General features: G+C 45.3%; 1 protein-coding gene across 6 annotated transcripts in view; it reads right to left on the bottom strand.

The window, feature by feature from the left end:
* Window positions 1-227: 227 nt before the first annotated feature.
* Window positions 228-18,297, bottom strand: part of LOC120019676 (TGF-beta-activated kinase 1 and MAP3K7-binding protein 2-like) — a 73,115-nt gene continuing 55,045 nt past the window's right edge. The window contains exons 2-7 of one of the 6 annotated variants that reach the window (XM_038963048.1): window positions 10,733-10,931; window positions 8,917-10,627; window positions 7,479-7,639; window positions 6,191-6,281; window positions 3,702-3,797; window positions 228-2,266 (exon numbers count right to left, since the gene is read on the bottom strand). In XM_038963048.1, the coding sequence (XP_038818976.1) occupies window positions 2,154-2,266; window positions 3,702-3,797; window positions 6,191-6,281; window positions 7,479-7,639; window positions 8,917-10,627; window positions 10,733-10,834 (2,274 nt within the window). In that variant the 5' untranslated portion in view covers window positions 10,835-10,931 and the 3' untranslated portion in view covers window positions 228-2,153. The remainder of the gene's footprint in view (window positions 2,267-3,701; window positions 3,798-6,190; window positions 6,282-7,478; window positions 7,640-8,916; window positions 10,628-10,732; window positions 10,932-18,297) is intronic. The other 5 variants (XM_038963051.1, XM_038963052.1, XM_038963053.1 and 2 more) reach the window with 5 other exon arrangements.

Below are 18,297 nucleotides of genomic sequence, written 5' to 3'. Positions count from 1 at the left end.
TACCAACTATTTTAGGTCTCTACTGCCATCTATTGGAGTGAGGAGAAATGATCCAAAGACAATTGTCATCACGTCACCACAAGCCAACAACCAATGGAATGGAATCAACAAGTAGAATATCCAGTAAGAAATCCAGAATAGATTTTTTTTCTTCTTTTTTTTCTTTTTACAAATAACTTATCTGTTACAAAGACAGTTTTCCCAGCTAAAATCAAACACACTTTAGATATCCAAATTATTTTATTTTATTAATAAAACAAGTATGAACTGACTCTTCACACCGAGCTTTGCAGATAAAGCTGAAAACTGGGTTTCTTTGGGGGGTTTTAGAGGGAAAAAAATATGACATAAGTGCTTAACAGAGACAACAAAGAATTTAGCTTCTACCTAATCGTTTTAACAATATACTAAGCTTTGGTAAAAAAAAAAAAAAAGAAACTTGATTTGTGACTGCATAGATAATCAATACAAATGCCAATCTAAGGCATTAATGTAAGGCAACATGTAAAAAAAACTTCACAAAGAATAATAAACTATTCCACAATTAAGGTAAAATCATTACAATGGTAAACTTTTAAACCATCCTCATCAAACAAAAGCTTCACAGGACAAATTAAACCAAATAAAAACAAGATACAAAGAGGACAGTCACCATTTTGTCACACTTTACTAGAAATGTAAAGATGGCACTGTCCTTGTCGTCTTTTTTTGGAGGATATATTCTAAACTTCTGGCCAGGAGGAGATATGGTAAGGCACATACCTATATAAATATCTGCTGATTTGAAACAGGAATACTTTAAAACATATTCATTCTGATCTTTGGAACACTAGAAAACCCTATTTAAACTGCATAGCAAAATACTCTGATTCTGAAAGCCCTCAGGAAACAGTTGCCTTCCACCAAGCTGTACATAGACAACACCTTAATACAATTACCAAAGTCTTTTCTTCCATCCGATTTGAAAGCTTCTATTTTGATGCAAGTTTTAGGATGAACTAAAAATTCATGGGTCTCGTGACGCTGAGGTGTAAAAGTCCCCAAATATTAAACCTACATTCCAGTTGTCAGATAAGATGTCATTCTGCTTCTGAGCTTTTTTCACCAGTCCAAGAGCTCTGGCATCCTAGAAAACTCGTCCATCTTTCGATTTTGCTGCATCTGCAGATCGTACACAGGAAATTCTGCATTTACACAAGCGATGAACAACAGACTGAGTGAACAAAGCTTCAGGACTGCAGAGTTTTCTTACAACTGCTCCCCTTTTTTACACGATACTTAAATTCTCACAGAAATCAAGTAAAGAGCTTAAAAGGGACACTGTGCTTATTGGTTTGAAAGAATGGAAACAAAACAAAGTTAATAAAGTCTATAAAGCTATACTTACAGGAAATACATGTGTTTCATAGAGTGAGGAAGAAGGCATTTTAAGGCACATTCTAAAATTATGTACAGTAAAAAGCTCAAGGGTATTTCCTCCCTCTATGTACTGTACACAAAAAGCATGCAATTTATTTTCCGTTCTTTTTACTGTAGATTGAAGAGATTGATAAGGGACACTACAGGGGAGAACGAGAGGCACGTTTTGGTGGCAGTAATAACACTGTGAGTTTCCCCCAGCCATCCTATAGAAACAGCAACCAAACAAATAGTCCACAAGTAGTCTGTTAGTTTTCCCTTCAGGTGTGAGGTGACAGCTGACCAAAGTTCCCATTCCTGATTAGGCCATCACAAATCAGCAAAGGCACGTTGGCACCCATGTTGGTTTTCGTGCGTGTGTGTGTGTGCCCTCACACTGCAGGACACCGATAATACTGTATAAGGAAGCAGCGAGGCATCCCCAGGGGTAAAGTGGCCCGTCGAGCGTTGAGCAGGGGGGGTGACCCACGCATGCAGAGACTCCAAGGTGAGGTATCATCCAACTCTGCTGGCTAAGTAAAGTAACACAACCTGTAAACACTATCCAGTCAAGCCTTCAGCATTCTACAAACCTCGGAGGAGGGGGGGAGGAACAGGCCCAAAATGGAAAAAACTACAAACCCTGTCCATTCATTTTCTTACCACTAGCAAAAGAAAAACCTTTCAAATCTAGTTTCTTTGATTCTCATTGAAAAGTGGAGCGGGGTGTTGGGTATTGTCGGCGTCTTTGTGGCTCAGAAGTGCCGTGGGAACTCGCACTGTTCACAGCGGTTGAGGGCCGGGTGGTTGAGGAAGGTGCAGGCCGTGCAGCTCCACTGCGTCCCCTCGTCTTCCTCCTGGTCTGACTCTGGATAGAGGGAGGGAGAGAAAGAGAGAGAGAGGGAGAGAAAGAGGTGTTAGTCACCCAACAGACTACAGAGATAAACACACAGACAGCTGCAGGCAATGAACATCAATCAATGTGGGCTCAGACTGTCAAGAGTGAATCAATGTGTCAATCAATGTGCTGGTTTGTTTTTCAGCAATAAAAATTGTATTTTGTCACTGCACCACTGATGGTTTGAATTGGCAGTTGGTAGTTGCTGAATCACTGTGGTTCTTTAACCCTCCAGGATGTGTCTTGCACAAGAAAATGATTAAAGGGGCAAACCGCAGTTGAAACAATAACAAAGCGTCCCCCGCCCTTTTCAGTAAAAAGCAGAGGGATGGGCCTGGAGAACAACCACTCTCAAATTCATAGACAGAGCTATGGATGCAAGTACTGACCATTGATGGTCAGAGACTATAGTGTTGAGACTATAGTGTTTGTTTACATATACTTTGTTCACATTGGAGTAAAACAAGCTTATTCTTTGGGTTCTGATGGGGGTACAACAGTTGAACTAAGCTCCTGAGGCATTTCTAAGTTATATTCTTCAATAATCAATGGGTATATATCATTAGTTTATAAGTCCAAAAATGGATGTAGCAACTGCATATTGCCCTTTTAATGCTAAGAAAGTATCCGAGTGCTAAGAGAATCCTGTCAAATTTTCATATAACAGGAAAACCTTTCATCAACAAATGTGCTGAAGGGATGACTCAAGTTATTTTCTAGTGGTCAATGATGCTTTCTAAATATGAAATGGCAAAACGTTATGTAAAGGTCATCTGTTGTAAGGTTGTTATGGTGTGCAGGTTGGATGGACAGGACTGACCCAGTATGAAGGAGGAAAGGGGAGAGGTTGGACCACTGGGACAGACAGAGGGACAGACGGACAGACGGACAGAGCTACAGGTACCAACCCAGAGGGAGAGCAGCGGGAGGAGGAGGGGCAGAAGAGGGCTCCATGGTTAGCGTGGAGGTGACATTAAATATTCTTCTGTCTGTCCCCTGACCCTCTGGCTCTGACAGGTCCCAAGCACAGGATGGAGGGAAGGAATGAAGCAAGAGACGGAGGAGAGGAATGGCATGAAAACAAAGATGACATATGCAGAGGTGAAAACAACACCGCAAGTATGAATGAAAACACCAATGACGCCAGGTTTTACAGATACTTGAATGAAAACACTTAGGATGAAAGGTAACATATGTGATGAGAATGATCTAAACAATGCAGACTTTACCCAGATAGACAGAAATAACCCCTGATAGAAAACATCACAAGTACAGATCTCAAGCCCCATTATCAATAGATATTCATTGATGACTAAGTAAAACACCAAGAAAGGAGAGAGGGAAAGTGGAAGCGGAAGAGGGTCAGGTTGTCCAGAGGCGACCATGCAACCTTTCCTAAACTTACCAACACGTAAAGTACCTTTGGGTTTGGGTGGGACAGGACCTAGGAATCCAATGTTGTCATAGAAGTTATGAATTGCACTGGGATTAAAGTGGGGTCCTGCGACAAACAGGACAGAGACATCATAAGCTAAACTGAAAGCATCAGTACGCATAGCACACGAACATACAGTTGAAGTCGGAAGTTTACATACATCTTAGCCAAATACATTACAATTCCTGACATTTAATCCTAGTAAAAAGTCCCTGTTTTAGGTCAGTTGGGATCACCACTTAATTTTAAGAATGTCAGAATAATAGTAGAGAGAATGATTTATTTCAGCATTTCTTTCTTTCATCACAGAAGTTTACATACACTCAATTAGTATTTGGTAGCATTGCCTTTAAATTGTTTAACCTGGGTCAAATGTTTCAGGTAGCCTTCCACAAGCTTCCCACAATAAGTTGGGTGAATTGTGGCCCATTCCTCCTGACAGAGCTGGTGTAACTGAGTCAGGTTTGTAGGCCTCCTTGCTCGCACACGCTTTTTCAGTTCTGCCTACACATGTTCTATTGGATTGAGGTCAGGGCTTTGTGATGGCCACTCCAATACCTTGACTTTGTTGTTCTTAAGCCATTTTGCCACAACTTTGGGAGTATGCTTGGGGTCATTGTCCATTTGGAAGGCCCATTTGCGACAAAGCTTTAACTTCCTGACTGATGTCTTGAGATGTTGCTTTAATATATCCACATAATTTTCCTTTATCATGATGCCATCTATTTTGTGAGGTGCACCAGACCCTCCTGCAGCAAAGCACCCCCACAACATGATGCTGCCACCCCTGTGCTTCACGGTTGGGATGGTGTTCTTCGGTTTGCTAGCCTCACCCTTTTTCCTCCAAACATAACGATTGTCATTATGGCCAAACAGTTCTATTTTTGTTTCATCAGACCAGAGGATATTTCTCCAAAAAGTACGATCTTTGTCCCCATGTGCAGTTGCAAACCGTAGTCTGACTTTTTAATGGCAGTTTTGGAGCAGTGGCTTCTTCCTTGCTGAGCGGCCTTTCAGGTTATGTCGATATAGGACTCGTTTAACTGTGGATATAGATACTTTTGTACCAGTTTCCTCCAGCATCTTCACAAGGTCCTTTGCTGTTGTTCTGGGATTGATTTGCATTTTTCGTACCAAAGTACATTCAGCTCTAGTAGACAAAACAAGTCTCCTTCCTGAGTGGTATGACGGCTGCGTTGTCCCATGGTGTTTATACTTGCGTACTATTGTTTGTACAGATGAATGTGGTACCTTCAGGCATTTGGAAATTGCTCCCAAGGACGAACCAGACTTGTGGAGGTCTACAATAGTTTTTCTGAGGTCTTGGCTGATATCGTTTGATTTTCCCATGATGTCAAGCAAAGAGGCACTGAGTTTGAAGGTAGGCCTTGAAATACATCCACAGGTACACCTCCAATAACTCAAATGACGTCAATTAGCCTATCAAACGCTTCTAAAGCCATGACATCCTTTCTGGAATTTTCCAAGCTGTTTAAAGGCACAGTCAACTTAGTGTATGTAAACTTCTGACCCACTGGAATTGTGATACAGTGAATTATAAGTGAAATAATCTGTCTGTAAACAATTGTTAGAAGAATTACGTGTGTCATGCACGAAGTAGATGTCCTAACCGACTTGCCAAAACTATAGTTTGTTAACAAGAAATGTATGGAGTGGTTGAAAAACGTGTTTTAATGACTCCAACCTAAGTGTATTTAAACTTCTGACTTCAACTGTACATGCAACAGTCACACATACAGCAGCAACTGTGTAGGAGTCACGTACCAATAAAGCAAGAGACTGCAGTCTAACACACAAAGACAAATAAAGAACTCAGAGAACAAAGCCATGGCTCTTTACTCTTCACAAATCCATCTATTGAATAGAAGCCATATTCAATTCTGAGCCACCTTTAATTCTCCATTCACCTGTGTGACTGTGCTAGCTGGTGTATTAATCCTGTCAGCCATGGAGAGCGGCCAGGTGGGCTATAAATCCCTTGTTACCAACCAGCAACAGGATACAATTCAGGAAACAACTGGTAGTTAACATTACAATGGTAGCACCTTGACTGCGTGTGCCGAGGGGATGTGACCAGACCAGGCCTGGCAGAGGCAGACAGACCTACTACTGTACAGCTGTACTGAACACAGGTCATGCTTCCCCTCTCTGCTTCGCTCTGTTGTAGTCCACATTAGTTTCCCCTCTCTGACTCTCTCTCTCTACAGAGCTACCCATTATAACATACAGAAATATGACTAAACAATGAAATATGAGGACCGGGCTACACGAAGGAGCCGATCTTAAAGCAACAAAGACAGCACGTTAAAACACCATGAACACACTGGACGTACAGCACATGCATGCACACCACACACAGAGAGCTGGTGTCACGTTCATCCCAACACCGGCAAGCACGCTGACAAAGCACACCCCATGAAACCAACCGAGCCGCCTACCTCTTGTTTGAAGATCGATTTCTTTGGTTAAAAGGTCGATGTCAATCTGCAGTATCCTGTTTTTGCATCGTAACTGCTGCATTTCCTCAATCTGATAAGAGAGAAGGAAACAGGGTCATCTAAACCGCCATTTACAGGCAGGCAGCAGCACGGTATGCTGATGAGCCACCGTGGATGAGTAGAGAGACTGAGAGCCTCGGCACATGCTGTTCGGTACTGACTCACAACACAAGCCTGTCATAAGTCATCGGAGGTGCACGGAGCCAAGTGGGCTAACAGTGTCAGGAAGAGAGTTATCTCCAGGTCTCCCTGGCCTAGTGAATACACAGAAAACACAAGAGCTACTGAGTTCAACTCCAGGCTTTTTTATTTTTATTTATTTTTAATTTTTCTCCCATTTTCTCCCCAATTTTCGTGGTATCCAATCGCTAGTAATTACTATCTTGTCTCATCGCTACAACTCCCGTACGGGCTCGGGAGAGACGAAGGTCGAAAGCCATGCGTCCTCCGAAGCACAACCCAACCAAGCCGCACTGCTTCTTTAACACAGCGCGCCTCCAACCCGGAAGCCAGCCGCACCAATGTGTCGGAGGAAACACCGTGTACCTGGCCCCCTTGGTTAGCGCGCACTGCGCCCGGCCCGCCACAGGAGTCGCTGGAGCGCGATGAGACAAGGATATCCCTACCGGCCAAACCCTCCCTAACCCGGACGACGCTATGCCAATTGTGCGTCGCCCCACGGACCTCCCGGTCGCGGCCGGCTGCGACAGAGCCTGGGCGCGAACCCAGAGACTCTGGTGGCGCAGCTAGCACTGCGATGCAGTGCCCTAGACCACTGCGCCACCCGGGAGGCCAACTCCAGGCTTTTAACCTTAACCTTCCACGTCCTCTTTTCGCTGGCCTGACTAACACACAGTGATAGTTGACACAAAAAAAAAAGCTGATTCAACAGAAAACTCCGAGCACCATTTGATTTGCGGTCTGATATAGTTCAATAAACCCACAGCTGCACGCTTAACGTAAACCTGACATTGGGTGAAAAAATTCAAAGGGAGGGTGTTTTTTGTTGTTGAATTGCCCCAAAGAATAATTGTTTCCTTAGAAAATACATTAAATACACCATGCGACTCAGGAGCGTATTGTCGAGTCAAATTGCCAAAGACCTCTACTAAGACAGTTGAATACAGCTGCTGCACAAGGAAAGGAACATTGATGTTCTAGTCATTGTAGTATCTCTCTGTGGGAGAGTAGTGTGTGTAGTGGGAAAGCAGTGTCTGTGGGGACTTACCGAGGGGATTTGGGACTGGGAGTTGGACCGTTCTAGCCGTCTCCTAGTCAGGTCGTTCTCCATCTCGTTGACCTCCTCTTTTAGCTTCTCCAGCGTCCTCTTTTTTAACTCCAGCTCATGCCACAGCCGGTCCATACGGGCCTTCTGGTGAACCAACAGGGCTGCAAGATACATAGTACACATTAACACTGTGACATGGGGACAGACTGATGGCTTATCTCTGACTGCTGAAGTACATGCTTACAGTACAGGCTTATGGTGCGTTTGAAGAACCGCAAAAGCTAGATACATTTCCCTTTTGGAAATAACGCTACGTGCAGTGGGGCTGAGTAAGAATCATACAGTAGCATAATCGTTCTTCATTTCATGGCCTATTTTAGAAAGGGCTTTTGGGGGAGTGAACAATGATCCCGGGGAAAAACTTGCTCAAAACGCTTCCTAAGAAGTGTTACATATAACGCATTCATAACATGCTTTGTCTTATAACGCATTCATAACATGCTATATGCTATGCGGGAATTAGCCGTCCCTGCTTTAATTCATTCATTCCCTACACAGAAAGACCAAAGTAAACAACAAACACAATACCCCCCACCATTCAGAAGTAGGCTTTGTGTTTTTCCAGGCAGCCCCCCCCCCCCCCCCCCCCCCCCCCAGGCCAAACCGAGCTGGGAGCAGCATTCGAGCCAGAGAGGAATGCATGTAGAGGGCTGCAGTGAAAGATAAGGAGCAGAAGGCACAGCCTCAGGGCCAGGGAGAGAGAGGAGAAGCCCCACAGTAGTCGCAGCAGCGAGTAAGCGTCTAGCAAAGGCCACAGGCACTGACTCGCACGTAATCCAGTCAAAAGTCCAAAAAAGGAAACGCTGCGCTCCAACACTGCCGCAGTCCAAGGGCTCTCAGCGCAAACCCAGCATTATTGCAGCCGACTCATGCTCCAATCACACCCCTCCCTATGCGAGTCACCTTCAACAATTCATCTGCTCCCTCAAATCAGGCTGAGATGAAGCAGGGTTTTAAGGCCAAGAGGTTTTTAATGAGACAAACGTCTACACAATTTGGCTTAAAAAATGCATTAGTGTCAATATTACGGAAATCAAAGTTAAAAGCAGGCATAAATGATACGCAATAGTCAAATTACTTTCTTGGCAGAATGCAGTGGAAAAGGCATTTACTACTGGTGGACAAAAATGCATTCTATTCCTTACTGTCGTGAGGGAAAGTTATTCTCAAAAGTGGATGTTATGTCTCTTTGGGCACTTGACTTTTGTTGCACATGTGACTGAGGGATACCATAGTTCAACTTAACCAATTGCACAACTAACTGTATCCGGATGTGTGTTTGTGGGTGAGTGTCTATACTTCCTAGTGACAGATCGTGACTGTCAACAAAGCAAAGCAGCTAACGGCTGAGATTTTAGTAACCCTGATCCTGTCTTACCTTGTGTGTACGCAGCGTCGTCTGAACCCATGCTGAGTCTGCGTGGCTCGCTGGGCCTCTCCCTGTGTGCAGACAGCGGGTCTGAGAGATGATGGGGCTCCGGCTCCACAAAATGGTGGTCCGACGGGAGGCTGAGGAGGTTAGTGGCCTCAAAGGTAGGGGAAACAACGCCAGGGGACACTGCTGGGGGCTTGTTGGGGGACACTGTGATTTTGAAAGTGTACTTGGTGTTGGGCTGGGTGACCACCACCCTGGGCGAGGTGGCCGTGCCTGCCCCTCCCATAGACGCGCGGGACTTGGGTGGGTGGTGGTGGATGTAGGCGGGGCCCATGCTCACCTGGCCCCCCATATTCCGGGCCCCCTGCGACCCGTGCGGAGGAGGTTGAGCAGAGATGTAGACGGTTGGAGGATTTCTGCCTCCACCGTCATCGTTATTAGCAGTAATGTAAAACTTGGGCTGGGAGCGAGAGCCGGTTGGGACCATGACGGCCTCGTCAGAGGGGGTGGTAGTAGCAGCGGTGGGCGGGCTGGCAGAGATGTAAACAGTGGGCTGGCTGCGGCTTAGGCCCGGGCCTCCGATGGACAGGGGGGTAGTGGTGGGGCCAGGGGCTGCCCCGACAGAGGAGGAGGATGACGGGCAGGAGGAGGAGGTGGAGGAGTTGGAGCGGGGGCTGCTGCTAGTGCGCAGCGTGGTCGTGGTGGAGTTGCTCCTCTGAGGAGATTCAAGTTTGATCTCTATCTGGTTCTTGCGCGGTCCGGTGGAGATGTTCTGGATGTTGTACTGGCTAAAGGAGGACATGCCAGAGGGCATGACCGAGGACGAGGCACCAGAGGAGGAGGCCTGACCTCCAGAGAGGGCCTGGAGGATAGAGGAGGGGGCCTGTGGGTTGGTAGGGGAGCTGATGGGCATGTAGACATGGGAGGTCTGGTGGCCCTGTGACTGGTGCTGTGAGGTATGTGAGGAGCCGTGCTGGTGCTGCTGGGAGGAAGGGCCTGTCCGGGAGCCAGGCAGTGAGGTGGGATGGGAGATCTGATAGATCTGCTGCTGGGGCTGGGAGGTGGGGCTGTACTGGGCCCTGCCCGCCTGCTGCTGATGGCTTTGCCGGGTCGTACCGCCGGGCTGGGTCACATAAGGTCTGATGTAGATAGAGTTACCCTGTGGACTGCTCAGTCCGGACTGTGTATGGGGCCCACCGTGTATGTGCAAAGAGGTGGGGGTGTTGCGTCCCGTCTGGATGTTGGGGGCCAGGGTGACGGTGATGGGGTTGAAGCGGGGCATCTGCTGGCCATGATGGCCCATGGACTGCCCTTTGCCCCCCAGCTGGTAGAGTCCCAGGTGCTGGGGCGGCTGGGGCTTGCGCGTGGGCTCCATCACGGCAAACACATTGAGGCTGGAGGGTGCCTGCACGGGGGCTGACTGGGGCTCCTGCTGGAAGAAGTCACTGTTGGGGGTCTGTCCTGTCTGGAGGGGCCCGTCACTCAGGCTGTGGGACAGAGTCCTGCTGCCGTTCATCCTCAGGCCGTCCCGTCCCGGGGCCGCATGCACATTTTGAAACTGAGACTGCAGGCCCAGGTTCAGCTGGGTCATGTGATTGCGGAGCCTGATGAAGCTGGGGTCGTCGGTGTTGCTGAGGTTGCCTCCTTCGCTGTACAAGTACCCCGGGCTCACCTGAGACAGGTACTCACAACAGGCGTCCAAATTGTTGTCGTTCTGAGGAAAAGAGAAGCTTCAAAATCAGTCATTTGTGATATATCAGCTAAATATATTTTGTTGGGTAAAACCTATGGATTGGAAAGGAGGATACCCCAGACTCACCTGCAGAACACACTGGGACACAACACCCTCTGGAACTTCAGGGAACTTCTGGCGCAGGTCGTGCAAAACCCGAATGTCAATCTGGTGGCTTCCCTGGGCCATTCGTGTACTGCCAGGTCAGGACTGCTCTGCTCGCTCCGTTCAGCACACTGAGGACGCCTCAGTGGTGGCAGCACCTCAGCCACAACTTGAGCATCTTCTGGAAAACAGACGCTTAGGTTAGTACCCACAGTTGTAACTTAACACACACACACACATAGCAGTTTCTCGGTTTCCCTACTATTCTCATACACACCCTCTCTTGGTCTACACAGAGTAAAGAGACAGTGTGTACTGTACCGGTACCAGTCTGTGTTTTGAAAGGATGTTAATGACAAGGTAGGCCTATGCGTGACGCAGTGACAGGGAAGGAGGGAGCACACAGCAGCCTATTCAAACTTCATACTGGTGAAAAAACACCAGTCAGACATTTTGAGGTCGCCTGTTTCATCACGGTGGGGGAGCTTTCAAAACAATATTTCAGAAATCCTTTTTAAAATAGGAAAGGCATTCATTTCACAGCCCTTCCCCTCCCCAAAAGCCTCTTAATAAAAGAGCAGGAAACCACCTCGGACTATTGAGGAAGCAAAAGCCTTTCCAACCGATCTTAACGTCAACATGGTCTTATTAAGGACAGAGCAGAACCAAACAGTAGCTCCCAGTACTGTAACAATCTGCACATGATCGTCAGTTAAGTCAATGCTACAGAGGAGCTTGGAGGCAAGCAAAAAACACCGCTTTACCTCTGACAGACCAGCGTCATTCACACTGAGCAACAGGGCCACATGGTGTGGATGATGCTGACCTTCTCAAGAGCACGGAAGTGAGGGTCTTTTGACCCTGGTGAATATTTAGCCTAGATATACAGAGCCGAGGAGAATAGTGGGTTTTCGTGAGAATAGCACGGTGTAGCTTGGTGAATATCTTTCGCACATGCCCACAATCTGGAGCTATTTCTAACCGCACTCATTCAAAACTTCCTCTAGCGGGAGGCTCAGAATTTGCCAATTCAAAACATTGCGCTCTAGGCCCTGAAAAAACCTGCAGAGATTAATCCAGTGTGGGTGGAGGACGAGCATCCTGAATTCTCTCAAAGTTATAGGTCCCTTGATGGTAATCCAATCCATCAGATTGGACGTCGGGCCAAATGAAATCCAGAAGCGACTTTAAAAATATTAAACACAAAGTATGACCGTCTGATAAGAGGAGTGAGACGTTGCAGCTTTGAGGCACATTACTCCTGTTGTGCCAAGGAAATGACATAGCAAGTAGCAGTGCTGTCTTATCTGAGCTGGGAGCATGTGTAATGTCATAACTGAGGAGATGTCAATCTGGATGACAAAACATCTCACCAGAGCTGATGATAACAGTGGGAGGAGCTACAGGGCTACTGTCAGAAGAGGGAGCCAGCAGCAACAGGGCTCTGGAACAGCCTGAGACTGACTCAAACGAGACCGGCTGGGATAACATCTGAAAACTGGCAGGATATTGAATTGGATGATACAATGAAACAACTAGCCCGATCGTGACAGACTATTGCAATGTGTCCTCACATGAGAGAAACGTGTAAATCATGTTTCAGAGAGTGAGACACAGAATAACAAAGGCTGGGTACATCATTTTCTTTCAGCCCAGGCACTCAAACTGTCAGTCAATGCCTTCTTTTGTCCTTTGCAATACAAGGAAATGGAAAGTTTTGCAATCATACCAACCAGACTGAAGAATTCATTTCAGTGCATCAAAAGATGAGCAAAGGAGTAAGCAGCAAGGAGAGGCTCTCTGTAAATAAAAACTAGAGGAAAATAAGTTTGCCATATCACAGATTACATGTTTAGAGAAAATGTAACCGCCTCCAGCTAATAAGGTCTATGGAAAACAAGGCTTTGTTGTTTCAATCACCGAGCCAAAGCTGGGGCTCCTCAACACTACTAACACAAATCTGCCTAGTGTGATTTAGAAACAGGAGCATAGGTCAGCCCAAAGGGCATAGTGGTGAACTCTTATGATCCACCATTCAGGCTCCTCTCGTAGGCTGGGCTGCAGGACTAGTCTGTCTGTGGGAAAGGAAATTCACTACTTGGCAACTGACCCAACTACAGGTCAACATTGTGGTTAGAGTTTTTTTCCAGCCTTCAAAAAACAAAAAAAGGTCCACACTTCCTTATTGCACATAATTACAGCTCAAAAAGAAAAGGCCCTGGTTTGGCTCAGCCTCACAGCCACTCCTGGGCCGGCGGAGGGAGGGTGCAGGGGGGGGGGGGGGGGGTCATAGGTCCTGAGAGGAGAACTGTGGAACCAGGGAGATAAATAAACAAAGCTCCCATTGCGGAGCTGTTATTCCCAGTGCCAGAGCACTGACCCGCAGCTCCAGGCTAATTTCTGGAGGTAACAGCCCCTGCCACGCTCTTGTCAATGGACTCATTCACTCAGTAGGAGTGGGTGCACCATAAAAATGTCCGCTTCAATTAGAGAAAAAATGTAATGGGTATTAACGATCAATGCACTTAAGTGGAGAGATTGTAACTGGACACAGTGCTGTTGCTGCATTCCTGACATTAAAAAGCCAAGTCAACTAAAATGTATTCTAAACAAACAAGTTATAGCCTACTTCGTCTATGTCGTTTTATGTTCATATGGAGATGATGAATGCAACTTCGTTACAACCTGCGGTGTGTTACTTTCCTGATCTGGTGTGTAGCTGCAGTAGGTAGAGTTCACAGCTTCTATAAATGAGAACCTGGAGGGTTGTAGGTCCAAGGTAACCCTATTTGTGGGAATCAGATATCATGATATATGGCCAGCACATTTTACTCTGATTGATAGAAAATAGAGGCCCACTACACAGCCAGCCAGCCTTTCCCTCCATCAGTGCCCCGTGCCTAACACACCTTTCAACACGGCCAGTCCCCTGGGTTAAACCAGCTGGTACATCTTCTGGTTTATGCCATCGATACGCCAAGGCCATTACCACGGTGAAAAACCCTATAAATCCCAGTCTTCAATCAGAGCAGTCCTCTGCAGCGTCAGGCAGCAACACGGATTGGATGTCTAACTACCTCGCAGTCCAGCGAAATTTAAACAAATAAAGGGACTAATTGGCAGTGGACGCTCTGAGGCCTGCTGGCAGGCGCCCCAGTACTCCAGTGTGGCCACGTGGTACACACACACACACACACACACACACACACACACACACACACACACACACACACACACACACACACACACACACACACACACACACACACACACATCTGCTGTGGGTCAAGGTACGACGACCGAATCATTCACTTCAATATTTGGGGCCAAGCACAATTGTGAACAAAAGAGTGTTGTCAAATCCTCAAAATCAGTGCTACACCTGAGAGCTTCAAGGCCTCATTCAACAACCCAACATTTCTAACTATTCAAGGAATATTTGAACATTGGAGTACAAGAAATCCTATTCAAAATACACTGAGTGTACAAAACATCAGGAACTCTTTCCATGACATAGACTGACCAGGTGAATCCAGGTGAAAGCTTTGATCCCTTATTGATGTCCCCTGTTAAATCCACTTCAGTGTACTGTAGATGAAGGGGAGGAGACAGGTTAAAGAAGGATTTTCAAGCCTTGAGACAATTGAGACATGGATTGTGTATGTGTGCCATTCAGAGAAGGCGCACGACAAAATATTTAAGTCCCTTTAAACTGGGTATAGTAGGTGCCAGGCACACTGGTTTGAGTGTGTGTCAAGAACTGCAAAGCTTCTGGGTTTTTCACGCTCAACAGTTTCCTGTGTGTATCAAGAATGGTCCACCACCGAAAGGACATCCAGCCAACTTGAGACAACTGTGGGAAGCATTGGAGTCAACATGGGCCAGCATCCCTGTGGAATGCTTGACACCTTGTAGTCCATGCCCCAACTATTTGAGGCTGTTCCGAGGGGAAAAGGGGATGCAACTCAATATTAGGAAGGTGTTCCTAATGTTTTGTACACTCAGTGTACATAAGTCCATTTAAGCACCAGCTCATCTGAGAAATATTAGTTCATGTTTAAAATATTTACAAATGAGTCGAATTTTGATGCACTGTGGTTCAGACCACCGTCAACAGCTGGTGTACCTCAGATTAGAGCCAGGATGGAAACAGCTGGTTTTAAAGGGTAGGTAGGAAGCATGAGATTTACTCACCAAGGTAACAACACAGTGTGGTCAAAGACTTAGTAACTTAGTTGTTGTCACGATCTGGTTACCTATAACTACAAAATATTTATTAACTTATTTACGGATATCTTCTAAACTACCCACAATTAGTGTCGTCACGATACCAGAATTTTGACTTCGATACCGATACCAAGTTCAGTGTAACGATACTCTATACCATCGTGATACTCTAAACCAAAACGATACCACAAAAATAAAAAACGTATTACCCGAAGTCACAGAATGGCACTTGATCCAGACAGATAAACTCTCGCTACTGCTCTGTTCACCTGTTGGAGCATCTTTTGAGTTCAATATCATTACATTAGAACATTTGTAAGTCCATTTTTTGGAGACAGCCATGTATGCATTCATTAATAAATTATACAATGATACAATAAATTTGACTTTGTTTTTACCAATCTAACTACAAAACTACATAAATGGTAATAATTTATTTGAATCGTAAATCTCTATTGATAAACTTGGTAAATCAAGATGTAGCTTAGGTCTATTCCCAATACAGGTGAATGCATATTACTCACTAGGAATATGTGCATGCATTGAGTTATTGAGCTTGTTTTATCTGATTTCATGGGGCTACAGATGACAAACAATGTTTTCCATTTAGGACTTATTTGATTGGAAACTGCTAGGAGAACATATCATTTTATTGTACTGATCAACAACATTTGCATAGACGAAGCAATCTTTTATTTTATAAAAGTATGCGCTGTCTCTCAGACTGTGGAATCTGACTTCGTGGCTATGGAATCTAGTGGAAACCAAACGGAAGGCGAGGGAGACGAGGAAGTGAATGAGCTTTGGTGGCGAGGGAGACTAAATTAATTAATCACGTTTTTTGGTGACAATCAGCTTCGAAATCAGTATATTTTGTGTTATGGTTAGCATATTATCACAAACAAAGTACTAGGGTAGTGAATTCAGCCGTAAGCTAGCAAGGAAAGTTAGCCTAGAATTAATACTGGAAGCTACCGGTGTCGTCTTGCATTGTAAAAGCGTTCTAGCCTTTATGGACATTGTTTCAACATTTCTGCATGCTGTGTCGCATTATTCAAGTCTGTTAACATCTGTGCAGCATGAGTGGGGAGCTAACAGCAGCCCAGACAGCTCTACCAATGAATGAGTAATGGAGCAGGCCCTTTCTTAGCTTTGTAGAGGCTGCGTCAATACAGACTGGATCCTCTCAATCACGAGATACATTTGACAGAAGTACTGAACATAACAAAAATTCTAGTACCTAATGTTTTGTACACTCAGTGTATATAAGTCCATTTAAGCAGCAGATCATCTGAGAAATATTAGTTCATCTTTAAAATATTTACAAATGAGTCCCATTTAGTTGTACTGTGGTTCAGACCACCTTCAACAGCTGGTGTACCTCAGATTACAGCCAGGATGGAAACAGCTCATCTTAAAGGGTCGTTTTTATTCACCAGCTTTTACTCATGCAGTGCTAACGTAATGTTAGCATGTTGGTAGGGCTACCGTTAGCGGGCTAGTTGGCTAGAAACCTTGCAAGCTGATTTGTAACAGTAAATTCATAAAGTATTTGCTTGTAAATTGGCTGAAAATGTAATTGAAACCAGTAGTCATGAGTGGAAACGAGGTTATACAGGTTATATATTTGAGGTTATACATTTAAAGTTATTTCTGTAGGAGTTAACATTATAGAGAATAGGCTGGCTTGCCGGGTCCTCCATATTACGTCACACCCCCACAAAAATATTTTCCGGCATGACTTCAGACATGACATGAGGTGTAACTTTGCATTGGGACTTGATGCGTATACTAATGCCAATCCATAAGTTACATGTGGTTACGTTTATGCTACCTACCCTTTAAAGCTTGGTGTACCTCAGATTACATCCATGATGGCAACAAGCTGAAGCCAGGTACACCGAGGGGACTAACTCGCCCTCTCTCTAACACACACATGTTCATATTCACCCACCCACGCACACATGCTCACACACACACACACACACACACACGCACACACTTCGTCTTCTGGAAGCATGGAACTTGACCCATTCTTTAACATAGATATTGTTTTGATTCAACAACACTGTGAGGAACTTTCACCTTCACGAAAGAATTTTGAAAGCTTAAGCCTGAATGGAAACTTCATTGGGGTGCCTGGTCTTAACAGAGAAGTATTTATACAGCAAAGACGTCGCAGAGCCTCCCCTCTCGAAAATAAAAGTGGTTTACCACTACATTAATGTCATATTGTTAAACAGAATGAACATCTAGACTTTAAGAGAGAACACACTGCACTGAATGTTGATGTGCCGATTATCTGGCGTTCGTTTCGGCTTGCTGACTGCGTGGTGTGTTTTTGGGACCACCTGCAGATAGCGTCTGACTGATGACATTTGCTCGCGTTTCTACATGTAGAAACGGTTTCCCTGTCGGGACAAAAAAATGATACTTTGAGTCAATCAGAGAGCACAAGTGGGGAGCGTAAAGGACGGCCAACAAGAAGAAAAAGAGGCTACTTTTCCCGGTGACATCCACCCCCTTGCAGCTTGCTAAATGAGCCAGTCACACTTCATATGCAATGTAGGCAATGGGGTGGTAGCTAGCTAAGTGCACAATGCACACAACACTAAATAATTCATCCAAGCTAGCTAACTGGCCACTGTAGCTCCAGGTAACTGCCAAAATAATGGAAACACTTGAATAAATGAGGGATACAAAGTATATTGAAAGCAGGTGCTTCCACATGTGTGGTTCCTGAGCTAATTAAGCAAATAACATCATGCTTAGGGTCATGTATAAAAATGCTGGGCATGCCATTATTTTGGCTACGATCATGGCTTATGCCCCCATTGGATGACAATGCCCCCATCCACAGGGCACGAGTGGTCACTGAATGGTTTGATGAGAATGAAAACATAGGTAAACCATATGCCATGATCGTTTCAGTCACCAGATCTCAAACACTTATGGGAGATTCTGGAGTGGCACCTGAGACAGCCTTTTCCACCACCATCAACAAAACACCAAATTATGGAATTTCTCGTGGAAGAATGGTGCTGCATCCCTCCGAAGGTGCATTGAAGCTGTTCTGGCTCATGGTGGCCCAACGCCCTAAGACACTTTATGTTGGTGTTTCCTTTATTTTAGCAGTTACTTGTAGTATTGACATTATAATTAAATCACAATGGATTAGTTTCCATGAAGTAGCTGCCTGTGTTAACTGCCAAGAGTTACTGCAGTGTCTTTGGCTAGATAGCTATGTTGTGCTAGCTAGCTAATTACATGCTAACCGTTTAGCTAGCAAAACATGTGGCTATGGGCTGGCATTGGCAGTA

Source organism: Salvelinus namaycush, chromosome 24 (genome assembly GCF_016432855.1).
Source record: "Salvelinus namaycush isolate Seneca chromosome 24, SaNama_1.0, whole genome shotgun sequence".
Taxonomy (NCBI): domain Eukaryota; kingdom Metazoa; phylum Chordata; class Actinopteri; order Salmoniformes; family Salmonidae; genus Salvelinus; species Salvelinus namaycush.
The sequence above is the reverse complement of the archived record's forward strand: the minus strand, read 5'-3'. Positions and strand labels throughout refer to the sequence as shown.